Here is an 18,684-nt window from a genome sequence, read left to right as displayed (position 1 = left end):
CTAAATGTGAGGGGGGGGCAAATCGTGGACTTAGTCATTTCTATTTTTGTATAATGCAGAACTGAAATTTACATATCTTAAGGCATAAAATACCGTTTGATCATATTCTCCAGGATTTGATATCCCCTAGGGACTTTTGGGGCAAAATGGAGGTGGCAATGTTGAACACTGATGTGTGACTTGTATTTTTGGCAAGCTGTCTTCGTTACAATGTCGGCGTTGTTGAGAGTGGATCCTTTGCAATACCACTTTGTTAGTTCCAAAAATTCGAACACTGAGGAATTTTAAATGATACTTTAAATGTGCATTTTTTTAAATCTTTATTGTCAATTGGGGTAAACACATTGGAGGATTTAAATGTCCGGTATTTCCTCATTAGTTCTAGAAACCATCGAAATAGTAATATAAACCACGATATAGTCATAAAAGATAAAACGATTATATTCGGGTATCTTATATCCGGGTTAAGCTGTAATATTGTGAAAGAAAGTGAAATACACCGAATTATTGTGGATATTTTCTGGCTGGTAAGTAAGACACTCTGTAGTCTCGCGTTAGATCTTCATATTTTCATTACTCGTGGTTTATATAATGGTTAGCAGAATCCATTATCCGTACAGTAGAACCCCGGGATACGGTGACCTTATGATACTTTTTTTTTACTATGTGAAATACGATGTTTTTCCGGCCCCCGGTTAGTTATTTTCCCCGCCATACGGTGTTATTTATAATGTTTTTGATTATATACATGTGCATTATATAATGTACCGTACTTTGGAGTAATTGCAGCAAGTCTGGGGTAATTGCGCCAACTAGCTAAAAGTTCTATTTGGAAAAACCACGCATATAAAGAGCACTTTTTTTAGTTGGCGCAATTATCCCCGGATTTAGCGTAATTACCCCAAAGTACAGTACTGTATTTTGGTACAAATGTTTACTGCCGTATCCTGGGGTGCAATGTATATGAGACAGTCCCTATAATACACATGTAACTGATGAGTTATTGAGTTAATTTTAAACAGCTTTGAAATGATATCAATGAGAAAATAGCGGATATTATATGGCATTATTTTTGCTTTTGCCAGAAAAATTCCCCACAAACGGCCAAACATTAATTAGATAATTTTTTATTTTCAAAAACATAATTTACCGTGTCACAAGTGGATCGCAATCATTGTGTAACGTGACCGTTACACTTACCTTTAGAAATTCATAAAATAAAACTGGAATTGAATAAAACCTGGGCCAGCATTTTTCTTTTAACAAAACATTTTATGCCTGTTACTTTTGTCACCGCTTAAAAATGTTTGTCGCTGTCACATGTTTATTTTACCTGAGAGGCGTTTTTACTTCCTCCGACCGCATTCCGGTAACTGCCGAACAATTATCGTCTTCGACTTTACGCATCCATTGACTTCGACGTCCACTTCGGTTCTGTACAGAGCACCTGCTGTATATTTCCCCTTTTTTTCTTTTGCTTCTCCTGATCACTTCCTATTTTGCATATGTCTTTTTCGACTACTGCTGCTAATCTTTTCTCAGCCACCATCCTTTTTTGCTGCTGCTATTTCCTCACGCTCTCATATGTACTAAGTTACGATTGTCAAACTACACGAAGTGCACTTAGAATTGCTTCTACATCTCAAACTACATGAATTGCATTAGGGATTGCTTATACATCAACAACTAAATGAATTGCACTTCGAATTGCTTCCACATTTCAAAATATATGAATTGCACTTGAAATTGCTTCTACATAACAAAATACATGAATTGCACTTAGAATTGCTTCCACATCTAAAACTACATGGATTGTCCTTAGAATTGCTTCTACGTATCAAACTACATAAACCGCACTTATAATTGCTTCGTTATCTTAAACTACATGAATTGCACTTAAAATTGCTTCTACATCTGAAACTACATGAATTGCACTTATAATTGCTTCCACATCTCAAACTATATGAATTGCACATAAAATTGCTTTTACATCTTAAACTACATAAAAATTACTTAAAATTGCTTCTACATCTAAAACTACATGGATTGCATTGGGAATTGAGTTTACATTTCAAACTAAATGAATTGTACTGAGCATTGCTTCTACATATCAAACATTAATTGCACTTAGAATTGCTTCTACTTACAAAACTATATGACTTGCACTTAGAATTACTTCTACATCTCGAACTACATAGATTCCAGTCAGAATTTCTTTTACATCTCTAACTGCATAACTTGCATTAAGAATTGCTTCGACATCTCAATCTACATAAATTGCACTTCGAATCGCATTTAGATATCAAACTACATGAATTGCACTTAGAATTGCTTCTACATTTCCAACTACACGATTGCACTTAGAATTGCTTCTATATATTAGACTACATGAATTGCACTTAAAATTGTTTTTATATCTGAAACTACATGAATTGCTCTGAGAATTACGTCCACATCTCAATCTACATGGATTGCACTTAGAATTGCTTCTACATTTCAAATTACATGAATTGCAATCAAAATTGGTTCTACATCTACAACTACACAAATTGCATATAAAATTGCTTCTACATCTTAAACTACATTGCTTTTATATCTACAAACTACATGAATTGTACTGAGAATTGTTTCTATATCTAAAACTACATGAATTGCACTGAGAATTGCTTCTATATCTAAAACTATATGAATTGCACTTAGAATTGCTTCTCCATTAAAAACTATATGAATTGCACTTAGAATTGCTTCTCCATTTAAAACTATATGAATTGCACTTAGAATTGCTTCTCCATTTAAAACTATATTAATTGCACTTAGAATTGCTTCTCCATTTAAAACTATATGAATTGCACTTAGAATTGCTTCTACATTTAAAACTACATAAATTGCAGTCTGAATTTCTTCTATATCTCTAACTACATAAATTGCCCTTAGAATTTCTTCTACATCTCGAACTACATGAATTGTACTAAAAATTGATGTTACATAGTGGGTAATTGTCACGGCTTTCCTTATCATGAGCTACAAAAAATACATTTCGTCGTGTATTTTTTCTCTTACTTTCCCTGTCTGCTCTGCTCTATACAAGTCTTTTGACCTATTCCATAAATCCCAAAACTCCATCATGAAACGTTTCCAGAAAATATACACGATTAAACCCAGATCTCCAACTTCCAACGTAGACCCTCAATACCATGTCCCCTGCTCCATCAGGGTTCTATATTCCAACCTTCCAGAGGTTGAAACCGAATTACAAGAGACTAAACAAGACCTATTATCTCTATGCGAAACTGGCATGCGGCAGCCTATTTCCCCAGATTAGTTCGTAATTAAAGGATACTCTAACTTTACTTTCAAATCTAACCCTCAAGGTCGCCATGGGCATGGAATATATACCTATATTACAGATGACTTTCCACGTGGTAGGGGCATCTCCAGAGAAGATCCTAGCTCACCCTATATGTGCTTCCAGGTTGCACTTGCTCACACTAGTGCGTTTATATTTGCTCTCTATCGGCCCCACAATAGCGAAGTTACTATCTTTAAAAGCATATCTGAGAAAATTGACCACCTCCTGTCTACTTATCCTTCAGCTAACATTCACGTATGTGGATACTTCAATGTTCACGATGTGGAATAGTTAACCCACTCAAACAAGACCGATTATTAGGGGAGGTTCTGTCACGATTTCTCTATTGCTTATGACCTCACTTAGATTGTTGGTCAATCCACCCGTGTGCCCGACACTGGCAACCAGTATGCAAGTCTCCCAGACCTTTTTTCACAATTTGCCCTGAACTATGTTCAGCTTCCGTTCTGTCTCCATTGGAATCTTCCGACCACTCTGTTGTATCAGTTAAGATGAACATGATCGTAATAAATCCTCAGACGCTCCTCTCCATTGTACAGTATATCGATAAACTATGGCTGACTGAGATAGCTTATATCAGATGTACCTCTGCGTTCCATGTTAAAAAGATGTGTTCTCTATAGTGTCAGACCTGACAGAATGGTAAATTGTAGGTATAGAGGGTTTCATACCCTCGAAAATGTTCCAGCAAAAACCGAACAGCCAGCCCTGGTTCTCTCCAGAATGTGCTGCTGCCATCGCACACATAAATCACTTTTTCCATTGCTTCCAACGTAATAGATGCACTGAGATTAAAACCGCTTTTAGGACTGCCAACAACCACTGTAAAAAAGTAATAAAGAACGCGAGAGAGTTGTATGTTCAGTTCATCCAGTCCAAAGTAGCTGAGCAGCGGCTTGGTTCCCATAAGTTTTTAAAAATAGCAAACAAAATCCTGACCAAAAGTGTGTGCTCTATCCCAACCATCATCAATGGGCATGAAGTAATCTTGTCACACGAGACAAAGCCAAACTCATTATCAAGAACTTTGCAGCTAATCTAACCCTTTGCGACGAAGGTCGCCAACCCGCAATATTTTCTCTGTATCAGAAAACACGTTATTGTGACATACCAATATCTGTACGTGATGTTGTTAAGCTAATGACGATCCTTGATTCCAGTAAAGGAACTTGATTGGTATTCCAATTATAGTGCTAAAAAAAAACATCTACTGGAACTAGCTCCTATACTTACAAAGCTGCTTTAGCGTTGTCTTAAGGAGAATTTCTTCCCATCAACCTGGCAACTCTCGTCAGTATGCCTTTCATTTAAGAAATCGGGTGATCATCATTACCCTCTCAGTACAGATCAATACGTCTCCTGTGTGTAAGCTACTGGAATCTGTGTTAAATAGAGCAGTAGTCGAACATTTCAGCAAAAAATAACCTCCTTAGTGACAATATGGTTTCCGTTCTGCTATAACTGGAAATGTCTTCTTAATTATTAAATCATTTCTCTCTGATAAGTTCGTAAGAGTAGTGGTTGATGGGCAGAAATAAGAAGCTCTCAGTATTTATACTGGAGTCCCTTAGCGGTCCATCCTGAGCCCAACTCTCTTCCTGATTTACATTAATGATCTTCCAAATCACATCCTTACATCATTCGTAGACATTTATGCTGATGACACTATCATTTATGGTAGCACATACAAGGCCGTAAACGACCTAGTTGTCTCTGATTCTCTCTTTTCTGATCTTGAGCACGTGGTGCAATGGGGAAAGAAGTGGCTGGTTACTTTTAATGCATCTAAACCTAAGCTTCTCTATTTACATCATCATCATTCTGATCCCCATCTGCATCAATTGAAATGAATGGCACTCGTTTTGGGAAGGCTTCATGTTTTGTAAAGCTTCTGGGTTTGACCTTTACTCATGAAATAGAACACGTACATCTAATCCTTTGCTAAGGTCGCTGGAAAATGGTACAATTCTTCTATCGATCCAGAAGATATCTCACTGCTGATGCAATTCTCTTCCTATACAAGAGCCAAGTACATTCAATGATGGAGTACTATTGCCACATCTGGACAGGAGGTGCAAGAAAATACTTATTCTGCTTTGATAGAGTTCAAAATAGACTTCGTATCCTAGTAGGCCATACCCTTGTCTCTTCCCTGCAACTTCTTTCGCACAAACGAGATATTGCGAGTTTGTTTTATCATTATTTTCATGGCAAGTGCTAGTCTGAGCTCCAATCTATGGTCTCCCCTCGCCAAACTTTCACAAGAAACACTCGTCTAGCTGAAAACACTATCAATAATTTCCCTCATTCTTTATCTGCGCCTAAGCCTAAACGTAGCTTCAATGAACGAAGTTTCTTTCTTAGAACTGCACGCATGTAGAACTGTCTTCCGTTTGTCTGCTTTTCGGCTGACTACAATATGGTTGTCTTCAAGTCCAACGTAAACAAGTTCTTGATGAACCGTTCCACTTTAGTTATCAAATTTTCCGAATTTCTATTACTAGCGATTACTACATTTTCCAACTGACTACTGTATACTCATTAACTCTTATCCTCTAGTGGTCTTTGGGCTTTGATAAGTGGTGATGCCTTTTTTAAAAATAATTGCACTTTGAATTGCTTCTACATCTCAAAGTATATAAATATCACTTATAATTGCTTCTACATCTCCCCTAGTCTCCATATCTGGCTCCAATTGTTGCAAATAATATAATTAATGCTCCGACTGAGAGATTGAGATTTTGGTTAAGAAGTGATAACGGAAAGGCTGGTGTATTTTTCATGCTAAAGGCAAATTAGAGTACAAAAACTCATTGAACTGTTAGAGAAGCGTTGAAATCTGTGTGTCAGTCTCTAAAGAAACTATCTGTTGTATAAATGTTAATCTTGCTTTGAAGTTATTATTATATTGTTAGACACGATTATTATTATATTACTATGTTATTAGATTATTATCATATTGTTAGAATCGACACTTAGAGTTATATCTTAGCCGTTAATGAATTCATTTTCGACTTAACGTTCAGTTATTTATGTTCTTGTCGTTGCCCTATTTAACGTTATAATTGATGTCATTTTTTTAAGGAAATCTTTACTACAATGTAAAAATATATATAAAAAATAAACGCAAATGCATTATGTATGTTTTTATTTTCTCTTTACAAACGGAGAATGTATTTTAGTCCAATTTCAAAAGCTAAAGGTAACCCACCCACGTTTCTGTTCATTCTTCCAAACGTATTAATACATTTATAGTATATGAACCCTTCACTAAAACTTAAAGTATAGAAAAACCTGTTCAAACCAGTGAAAAAACAGCGCTTCAATCAACCTAATATCATTAGACTTCTTATCTTAATTATTATTCTCCAAATGTTTCGGCCGATGCAATCTCAGACTTTCTTTGGGTGTATGTTATCGAACTCTTGAATCTGTATGAACTTTCGAACGATGTTCTTCATTTGATGCACAGGGATTGCATGCTTCGTTCGTCATCCATGACTGGGTAGATGTCTTACATAATTCTTAGTATCGTTCGCACTAAAGATTAGTGTTTCAACCTGCAGAAGAGTTTAGCTTAAAACTAAATTTGTTATCGGTTATGCCACAGCACTCTGCCGCAACGAATAACGTATTTAGTAACAGTTAGTTCTAATCTTGAAGTTGAAGATTTGATCCTCAGTGAGGACGATACTAGGAACACAATTGCGAAATAATAAAGACTTCTACCCGTATAATGGCTAACGGACAGAGAGCATTCTACTTCCGTGAGTTGAATAAAGTGTTCCGCTCTAAAGTCACTTCAAATTCCCCAGCTTGACAAATAGATTTCCAAATTCTACAGAAAGATTCCCAAGTTCGTCAAGATCGATCTCGAGAAGGTGAGAATACAGCGAGTACTTCGAGCGAAATATTTGAAAAATAACACTCAATATAAGAACAGTAGTCAATTTATCCGTCCCAATCGTCAAAATTTAGAAACATAATCGCAATCAATACCCAAAGAAAAAGACTGTTTAAAAATTTGCTGAAAGTCTTCAAATTATATAATATCATATTACTTGATGAAAGATTATAAAAGTTGTTATATTCAATTAGAAATATAAATGAAAATTTATGAAGAAATTCAATTATCCCCAAGCATGAACAGTCATTTATATTCGTCAATACGTACGAGTAGTGAAATATTATGGAATCTTTTAGCCAAGTTCGTCGAGAAAATTTCTCACTTTAGCCTGAAGATATCGGTTTTGCTTTCGGTTTAAAACCAGCAAATAACGCATAAAATTAGCTTGTCTTTGTGCGGACATTACGTACTTCGATTCGTCCAGTATATACAATTCTCGAAGACGTCGCAGCGATAAGGCCTCGCTAAACTTCGAGGAAGACACAGCTGTGCACATCCGCCTGAACCGAGGCCTGGCCGTCGCTGCGGAAGAGTTTATTTTCGGAGACAACGCATCCCCAAGGCCAGCCCATTGTTCTTTGGTAGAAGAAGCTGATTTATTTAAAACCAGTGTGCTTTTCTGTTTACACGATACGTTGGATTTTTCTAAGGATGCCGTCTTTTTTCGTTCTAAATTATATGGTTCCAAAATAAAAGCCTTTTCAGGAAACGCTGTTAACATACTGAACGGTGTGAACGGTTTGATGAGATCCATGCCTGCGGATGTTCGCATAGCAGGAAGGAGGCTTGAAATCTGTCCTGATTGAAGAGAAGACGGACGGCTATTATGAAACAGTTGCTTTGCATTGCCTGTTGTTTGCCCTCTTTTTGTGTGAAGACCACATTGCTCTCTACGAGAGCGCGTTTTATTAGTTAAGTAAGCTTTTGCAGATTCGTTTGCATTGTTTATATTTGGCATTCGGTAATTGTATTTCTTGCTTGTCAATTGAACAATCGTGATATTGCCAACGGCTTCTCGAAATGCAAGCAGCTTGTTTAAATTCTCTCTGACATCAGCGATTTCTGTTTGACAGCGTAAAAAGGCGCGATGTTTATCTTTAGATGAGAAAGCGACTCGTTGGCGCATGCTGCCCGAAAGCCTTCCATTTTCAAAATAAACGGAGCCGGGATCAATGTACACGGATTCTTTCCTAGGTTCTCGGAACATCATTGTTAAAACGTCCCCAAGACAACGGCCGAGATAATTTAATAATATCAATATCAGTGTTGACACCTCTTTCCTCACCATTTCATTTCATTCTGTCGTATCTGAAACGAAAATTAAAATATAAAAGTATTATAGATTCATATATATATATATATATATATATATATATATATATATATATGTATATATATATATTAATGATATTTCCGATGTTAAGATGTTTCTGAATATTGATGTTGACATTAATCACCGAGTACACACACGCACACACACATACATACACACATACACACACATATATATGTATATGTGTGTGTATTTATATATATATATATATTTATATATATATATATATAGATATATATAAAATATATTGGCATTCAGTAAAATAAATATCAACTTATTAAGTGTTTCCTTTTCAGATTAAATATGTTTTTAACTCTTTTTCAACGTATTTTTAACATGTTTTATTAACTATTTGCTCTTTATATATATATATATATATATATATATATATATATATATATATATATATATATATTTGTATATTTTGGCAGCAAGTCATTATTTAAGCACGTCTGATTGAACACGACAGAGTTTTTTTTTTCCAATTTTTCTGGATATCTTTTCAATTTGCAGAACGGTTTTTTTAATTTCAGATGACATGTTATATAAAATCGCACCCGAAAGTTGTTGTTCGGCCATATTCCTCTCAACTCTCTTCTTTCTGCCTGCTTCCCACCGGACTACAACTTGGATGTCTTCAAGTGCCACGTTAACAAATTCCTAATGAACCGCCCCCTTAAGTAAACACTTCATCAAATCTCCACACTAACGTAATGTACTTGCAATAACCCTTATCCCTGAGTGGCTTCCGGGCCTTGATAAGTAGTGATCACTGTGTAAAAAAAAAAAAGCGATTTATATCAGTGTTTCCGATTATCATCAGGAGCGACTATTGTTGTTGTTTTTTTTCTTTTTCTTTTCCTTTGAGTGTATTTATATATATATATATATTTAAATTGGCTATAAAAGTGGGTGCAGGAGGCTTGGGGGAATTATTTTTATTTTATTATTATTTTTTTAAATTTCGATTTTCCTGTATTTTAATTAATTTTTTAGTATCTTCTTAGTTATTAAATACTGTTAGTATATTTGTCCCGTTAGTAAATGAGATCCGGTTTTAAAAGGGCTGCAGTTTTTTTTATAAGTATGACTTCTAGTAATTTTAATCGTCGTATGCAGTGTTTAAGATATCGAATTTTAGTATTTTTAGCTAAGATATCTCTAATGTCGAACGACTGTAGGTTTTTATCATGGAATGTTAGGTGTTGTTTTAAGCTAAATGATAGGTTAGTCGCCGGGAGAGTGCTGTTGTTGTTGTTGTTGTTGTTGTTGTTGTTGTTGGATCTATGTATGCGTTGTATGACTTTTTAGAATGAGTTCGGAGACATTTTTCAAAGGGGCAAATAAGTTCTTTTTTTTTACATGGGGGTCACCACTTATCAAGGCCCGAAGGCCACTCATGGATAAGGGTTATTGCGTGTACAGTAATCAATGAGATATTATTGCAGTAATCATTAGTATTGGGGGTTTTGATAGAGTGTCTTACTTAAGGGGGTGGTTTGTCAGGAGTTTGTTTATGTTGGACTTGAAGACGTCCAAGTTGTAGTCAGGTGGGAAACAGGCAAGCGGCAGAGAGTTCCACTGGCGTGCAGTTCTAAGAAAGAAGCTTTGCTCATGGAATCTACGTTTGGATTTAGGCACAGATAAAGAGTGGGGAAAATTATTGACAGTAGTTTAAGCCAGACGTGTGTTTCTCGTGAAAGATTGGCGAGGGTGGACGAGGGATTCGAGCTCAGACAAGCACCTGCCATGGAAATAACGATAAAACAAAGACAGACTCACAACGTCTCTTCTGTGGGAGAGATGTTGTAGGGAAGAGAAAAGGGCATCCCCCAGGAAGTCTATTTTGTACTCTGTCAAGGCAGGATAGGCTGTTTTTAGCAGCTCCTGCTCAGATGTGGCAGCAGTACTCCATCGTTGGACGTACTTGGCTTTTATACAGATAGAGAATTGCATTAGTAGTGAGATATCTTCTGGAGCGGTAGAAGGATCCCACCATTTTCCCAGCGTCCCTGGCAACAGATTTGATGCACGTGTTCCATTTCAGATCAGGAGTAAAGGTCAAACACAGAAGCTTGTTAAAACATGGAGCCTCCCCAAGACGAGAGCCATCGATTTCAATTGATGCCAGATGTGGATCAGAGCGTGGATGATCTAAATATTGGAGCTTGGTTTTGGATGCATTAAAAGTAACCAGCCACCTCTTCCCCCATTGTACCAAGCGCTCAAGATCAGAGGAGAGAGAATTAGAGAGAACTTTGTCATTTACGGCCTTTGGTGTGTTGCCATAGATGGTCGTGTCATCAGCATAGATGTCAACGAATGATTTAAGTATGCGTTTTGGGAGATCATTGATATAGACCAGGAAGTGAATTGAGCCCAGGATGGACCCCTGGGGGACTCCAGCATTAATACTGTGGACTTCTGATTTCTGTCCATCAACCACTACTCTTATGAGCCTATCAGAGAGAAATGATTTAATGATTGAGAAAACATTTCCAGTAATACCGTAGCTTGAAATATTGTGAAGTAGGCCCTTATGCCATACCTTATGGAAGGCCTTCGAGATGTAAAGAGCAATTGCCCTGGAAAGGAAACCTTTGTCAAGAGATTCACTAATGCTATGTGATATAACCGTTAGCACATCTGCGGTAGATCTTTCAGAGCGGAAACCATATTGTGTGTCACTAAGAAGATTGCTTCTGTTGAGATGATTGACTACTTCTTTATTTAATATGGATTCCAACAACTTACTTATGACACACAGGAGACTTATTGGTCTGTACTAAGAGGGAGATGCCTTTTCACCTGAATTCTTAAATACAGGGCATACTGATGAGGTTTTCCAGGGTATTGGAAAGCACTTCTCATTAAGGCAACGCTTAAACAGTTTCGAAAGTATGGGGCTAGTTCTGGTTGGAGCTTTTTCAGCACTATAACTGGAATGCCATCAGGGCCAGTTGCTTTATTGGAATCAAGGTTCTTGATTAGCTTGGCGACCTCACGCACATATATTTGTATGTTGCATAGCGTGTTGTCTGTTATGAGGAAATACAGGGAGTTGATGGTCATTGTCGCATAGGGTAGAATTAGCTGCAAAGTTCTTGGCAAATAGTCTGACCTTGTCTGATGCTGACGAGATGACCTCGGGTCCATTGATGCTGGTTGGGATAGAACTCACGCTCTGTTCAAGATCCTGTTTGCTATTTGCCAGAACTGGTGGAAACCAAGCCGCTGCTCAGCAACTTTGGATTTTACAGACTGAGCATATAGCTCTCTTGCATGTTTTATTACTCTTTTACAGTGGTTGCTGGCAGTGCTGAAAGCAGCTTTAGTCTCAGTACATATATTACGTTTGTAGCTATGGAAAAAGTGGTTTCTGTACGCGATGGCAGCAGCACATTGAGCTGAGAACCATGGCTGGCTATTAGGTTTTTGCTAGAATTTTTTGGATGGTATGAATCGGTCTTTGCCTACAATTAACCATTCAGTCAAATGTGATACTATAGAGGACACATCGTTTTTAAACATGGAATGCAGAGGTACGTCAGATATGAATGTACGGAAGCTATCCCAGTCAGCCATAGAGTATCGATATACAGTACGGTGGAGAGGTACGTCTGAAGACTTATTACATTTTCTTTTTATCTTAACTGCTACAACAGAGTGGTCAGAGGATCCCAGAGGAGATAGAACGGAACATGAACACAGCCCAGAGGAAGTTGTGAGGAGAAGGTCTAGAAGGCTTGCATATGGACTGGGTGTATCGGGCAAACGGGTGGGTTCGTGAACAATCTGAGTGAGGTCATAGCCAGTGGCAAAATCATGATAAAACCTCCCCTCGTCATCGGTTTTATTTAAGTGGGTCAGCCATTCCACATTATAGATATAGAAGCCACCGCAAATGCGAATGTTAGCCGATAGATGGACAGACAGGATGTGGTCAATTTTCTCAGATATGCTCTTAAAGATAGTAACCCCATTGTTGTGGGGGCGATAGAGGGCAAATATAAATGCAGTGGTGTAAGCTAGTGCAACACGGAAGCACATATAAGGTAAATTAGGGACTTCTCTGAAGATATCTCTACCACATGGAAAGCCATCTTTTATGTAGGCACATATTCCATGCCCATGACGATCTTGGGGGTCAGATTTAGATGTGAAGTTGGAGTATCCTTCAATTATGAGTTCGTCTAGAGAAGTGGTTGGCCCTATGCCAGTTTCACTTAGAAACAATATGTCCGGTTTCGTCTCCTGTAATTGTGTTTCAACCTCTGGAAGTTTGGAACGTAGACCCCTGATGTTGGAGGAGGAGACCTGGTAGTAGGGGTCTATGTTGGTGGATGGGGTTCTAGGTTTATTCGTGTTTCTTTTTTTGGAGATTTGTCATGATTAGTATGGCATGGAGAGGCGTTACAAGAAAGCACTGTATGGTTAGTCTGGTTTAGTGTGGTGCTAGTATTGTTATTGTTTTTAATTATTAAATTGGAAGTTTTAAATTTAGTATAATATATTATAAGTTTGATCTTTTTGTTTTGGGGGGTGGGTTTGGTGCATCTATTAATTAGGTTTGTTATTATGTTTTCTATCTGTTTTGTAGTTAGTGAATAATAGGTTCTTATAGTATACTTTAATGGTATCGTCTTTGTTAGGGTTAGAATTTATGTTTTTTGGAGTGAGTTTAAATATAGTTAGGTGTTAATCGGCGATTTTTTTGGGAAATTATATATATATATATAACTTTCCCAATAAAATCGCCGATAAACACATAACTATGTTTAAACTCACTCCAAATGTATATATATATATATATATATATATATATATATATATATATATATATACCAATTTGTTTCAGTATCTGTCTGTCCATTACACATTTGCACTGTATTGTCTTTTACATGCACACATTAACCAATGGCATTATTTGTGTGTGTATAATATATATAAATATATATATATATATATATATATATATATATATATATATTATACACACATATACATATGTGTGTATTTTTGTCAACTTATTTCGCAAGATTTGTCAACTTATTTCGTAAAATTACAATTGTCTGTGTTAATATATGCAGCAAAACAATATGTCTATGGATTAATATATTAAGATATTTTAGAATGGGATTTACAATATTTTATTCAAAACAAAGAATACGAAAAAAGGTGAACGGTTTCTTATTGCATGGAATTTCAAAGATAGCCTCTTTTCTTTAGAGAAACATGTTAGCAAAAAGCACGTATAGATAAATAACAATTTTCGCTAGTTTGCACATTCTTGAAAACAGTCAAAAATGTTTTTTGAAAGAATATAAAAGTTTATAAGAGAAATAAAAAAAGAATACTCAACAGTATCCAAAATTTTGGTTACAAATACCCTGCGAGTTTAAAAAGTTCGTAATAGGTATGGCTATTTGTAAATGCTTTGAAATCTCTTTTAAAAAAACGGTGTTGAAGATGTGATAAAAAGTTCGTTTAGACGAATCCTGTATTGGAGAAGAGGAGTAAATTCTAATTCATGGAATTAAAAGAGATTAAGTCGAGGGGTATATGTGGTCTTATTTAAAAAATGTAGAGTTCAAATGGAGAATACATAAAAAGTAGACAACATTGGCAAAGCGATCTTCCATGGCTGTTTCAAATCATATCAATCTTATACACACACACACACACACACACACACATATATATATATATATATATATATATATATATATATATATATATATATATATATTCTTCCAATTCCTCCAAACAACATATTGCAGAAAATATTTAATAAAAATACTATAAAACTAAGCTACAGTTGCAGTGATTATTTAGAAATAATTATAAAATCACAATAAAAATCTAAGCAGTAACAACAATAATTACAATAATATTTGTAACACAAAAAACTGCAACTGCATAAATAAGGCAGAACGCCAACTTGGGCAACAGTGCTTACCATTTGAAGTTGCACCAATAGAAACTCTTAATAATGAAAACTATTATATCGAGCTTACCCAAACGATGTTTAAGGATCGTATTGGAGTCCACAAATGGTCTTTTACGAAACCAAACATCCAAACAAAATCACCGCCCAGGCTAGTATACACTATATTACATTCCAAACATGTGGCAGATTTTCTGTGGGAGGAAAAGAAAATAAGTTCAAGCTTTAAATATGTTGGATTTTAATAATACTCCATCTCAAATCATTAAGTAAAGCGTATGATGAACTCATTAATTTACATGCTTTTAACGTTAAATTGTTTTTACGCTAAAAATAATAGGAATCGCTGCTTATATATTATCAATCATGATAATATAGATGTACAAGCAATCGTTTTCATATTTTCATGTTTGAATTTGCAGAACTTGAATTTATCACGTCTTACTTCTAATAGTTTCATTGATCAAAAAAAAAAACGACAAAAAAAAAACAAAGCAAAGAAAAGCACCAACAGCCGAGCAAATCAACACATCTGCACGTATACCAGTCTCCAAATATACGCAAGCAAATATGAACAAACAAAAATGTAATCTAACGAATAGCGAAAACAATAATGAGAAATCCAAAAGCAAAAACTAACCATCTGCCGATACCGAGAGAAGTTTTTTTTTTCTTCTACCAAAAAGCGACGCAGAACACATGTTTCTATAAATGTTCTTTAATTGTTCATTCAAATTTCATAACTCTATAGGGAGTTATCTCACGTATACAAAGTTGTTTCGTAAGACAACCTGAGAAGAAAATTGATTTTCAAATCTGTTAGCACCGTCCAGAACAGGCTTTATGATGGTCGGTCTCATTTGGATATCTCAATTCAATTGCGTCGATCTGTTGGTTTGTCACGTGTAATACTGAAATTTCAATTGGATTGATTTGTGTTAACGCTTCACTGTCAACTTTAGATACGCCAGTACATGCGGAGAATATATAAATACATGATCTTACGCTTGTTCTCATCGTTAGTAAGTTTTAAACAGGATATTTAGAGAGATAAAATGGTCGCATCTCTGGGAAAATATATTTAGTTTATACCAGACACAAATACGTTCGATAAACACACACACACACAGACAAACACACACACATACATATATATATATATATATATATATATATATATATATATATATACATATCATTGAAACACGGTAGTGTTTAAATATAGGGTTAATTGGCAGTTTTTAGTCTTTTAGAACTGCTTTAAAGCTTCACCGCTTATTCATTGACCAAAGTTGAAACAATTTTTACAGTTTATAGATCATTTTCTCAGCTATATTGTGAAAAAAATTCCAATTTTAGTTCAGTAAAACAAAAGTTATGATGAGTTTTCTGGTATTCAAAATCATAAAAATATGTAAGGATGTGGGCGATGTTTTTTTATGACTGGTTTTTATAGCAACAACGTCGCTTCAGCGACTTATGCTGCTACTAATTCACTGCTGTTGCGGAAAAAATGAGCAACACAAGAGAATAAAAGCATGAAAAGGAGATAATTGGGTGATTTTATTGAAAGCAGACGAGTGCCGTACATTCTTATTACATATGTGTTTATGGGGCAAAATCAGACTGAAATTATACAAAGAACATGAGAATTTATTGAAGCCAGGAAAAATCATGGATTACAATAAAAAATGCGAGCATGAAAAGTAATAGTATTAATATTAAACATGGAAAAGTAAAGGACTAGTTGTTAAACTGGAAAAGAAAGGGACAAGATATTCTAGTAAAAAATATAATAAATTTATAACTTAAAATATTGAAGTATTAGGATTTAAAAAAAGTATACAACCAATTCTTAATACTGCGATAGTTGAAGTTATAAATTTATTATATCTTTCCTTGAATATCTTGTCTTTTTCTTTTCCAGTTTTAACAAAATGTCCTCTTTCATGTTTAAGCTTAACCGTATTACTTCCCATTTGTATATTGTAATATATATATATATATATATATATATATATATATATATATGAGACAACAGTTAATAAAATATGTTTAAAAACACTTTGAAATGAGTTAAAAACATATTAAATCTGAAAAGGAAACACTAGATAAATGGATAGTCCTTAATCCGCGGAGTTTCGAAGAAATTCTTTCCTTCTCATCAGAGTGTAGGAATTAGCAAAATGCGGGATCTGATTTTGCATGCAGAAGTATTTGATGAAACAACAAGTCAAAGATCTTACTTGAAAACAAAAAAGAAGTGAAGCAGAAGGAATATGGTAAAGAAAAAAGTGATTACACACGGATGGATAGTCTGGTGGAAGATAAAAAATCCAGTGACGGTAAAATCCAAATGTAAAACTTCAAGAAAGTTAAAAGAACTTCCATTTGTACAATTATATATATATATATATATATATATATATATATATATATATATATATATATATATATATATATATATATATTTATACGAATAGCAAATTTTTCTTATTTTATTACATTCCGAACTCTGTTCAGTTTTTTTTTCCTCTGGTTATATTACACTTCGTGATTTTTTTAATCGACTGATGTATTATTTATTTATTTTTTATTTAACATTCGATTATGGTTCATTTATTTCTCATTATATATATATATATATATATATATATATATATAATTAATATTACCTATTTGTTTGTTCGAGGAACGGTCTCTCCCACACTACTCTGACAATATTTGGTTTACAGATTTGAAATATGATATACATGGAAATTCAAACCTGTTAAACGAATTCGATTTGTTTTTTTTAGCCGATATAAATAGTTGCTTAAAGGTTAACATTAAAAATAGCGAGTAACATCTACGGCTTAATTGTAAACATCATCACTATCGTCGTGATCATTGAGGAATACTACTATTTTTAAATGCTTCTCTCAATTCGAAAATTTACAGACGCCGAGATTCATGTGTGTGTATGTATATATGTGTATGCATATCTGTATATAGATGTATATGTATGTATATGTATGCATGTATATTTATCTATATGTGTGTATCTAAATATCGGTATATATGTGTATATTAAAAAAACTCACACATATATATATACATGCATATATATATACATATATATTATACATGTTAGATGCATTTGATCATACCTATCATCATCATCGTCGTCATGAATGCTTCGTCGTGTATATTCTGCATGCGCGTGTATATGTACGTCTGTATATGCATATGTGTGTACATGCGTCTATGTGTGCGTCTATGTGTGCATGTGCATGTTGGCATGTGTGCATATGTGTGTACATGCGTATGTTTGCGTGTATATGAATGTATGCATGAATGTCTGCGTGCATGTGTTTGTATGCATGTGTGTGTTGGGGTAGAGAGGGCTCCCGTAAGCCGTAGCGAAGGTAACCCCTCTGGGAGAAGCAAATCTCTGATTAAAAAAAACAAAGCGCGAGACCAATACCCGCATTAAGCTGGCCTGCAGTTCGACTTGTTGCTGGCTATCTTGCTCTTGCTTGTTGCTGGATCTCAATATTTTGAACCGAGAGAAAGTCTTGGCTGTCGTGTAAAGTTAAAACTCTGTAATTATATCATTGTGTAGGTAATCCCTCAGACATGTATGTAAAAACATAGTAATGTGTCGATAGAAAAGTAGTGACGTTGATAGGCCTGAAAGGCTGGAAGCATGTAATAGCTGAATGTATACGTATGTGTGTATATGTGTATGTATGTTTATATATATATATACATGTGTATGCATATGTATGTATATTTATATGTATGTATATGTATGTATATCTCTATGTGTGCATATATGTTTATGCGTTTATGTATGAATATGTGTATATGTGTATATGTCTATATGTATATGTATGTTTGTAAATGCATATATGTATGTGTACATATTCATATATGTGTAAGTGTATATATGCATATATATATTTATGTATATATGTGCATATATACATATGTGTATGTATATGTAAGTACATGTATGTGTGTATGTATGTATATACATTAAATATATACGTTAATATACAGATTCACGTATATTTCTGTGTGTATGTTTTTTTTGTTTTTTTTTACACAGTGATCACCACTTATCGAGGCCCGGAAGCCACTCA

At 34.8% G+C, this 18,684-nt stretch overlaps 1 protein-coding gene across 3 annotated transcripts in view; it reads right to left on the bottom strand.

Moving 5' to 3' along the window:
- Positions 1 to 6,504: 6,504 nt before the first annotated feature.
- The window catches only part of LOC145241655 (uncharacterized), a 1,060,571-nt gene continuing 1,048,391 nt past the window's right edge, over positions 6,505 to 18,684 (bottom strand). For 2 of the 3 annotated variants that reach the window (XM_080104790.1, XM_080104789.1), the window contains one exon: positions 6,505 to 8,585. In XM_080104790.1, the coding sequence (XP_079960916.1) occupies positions 7,570 to 8,565 (996 nt within the window). In that variant the 5' untranslated portion in view covers positions 8,566 to 8,585 and the 3' untranslated portion in view covers positions 6,505 to 7,569. Of the gene's footprint in view, positions 8,586 to 14,627; positions 14,745 to 18,684 lie in introns of those variants that run through there. The other variant, XM_080104791.1, reaches the window with a different exon arrangement.

The sequence above is a fragment of the Euprymna scolopes genome, chromosome 20 (genome assembly GCF_053919585.1).
Source record: "Euprymna scolopes isolate OS-2025 chromosome 20, ASM5391958v1, whole genome shotgun sequence".
Classification (NCBI taxonomy): domain Eukaryota; kingdom Metazoa; phylum Mollusca; class Cephalopoda; order Sepiida; family Sepiolidae; genus Euprymna; species Euprymna scolopes.
Note: the sequence above shows the minus strand (reverse complement) of the source record. Positions and strands in the feature narration are given on the sequence as shown.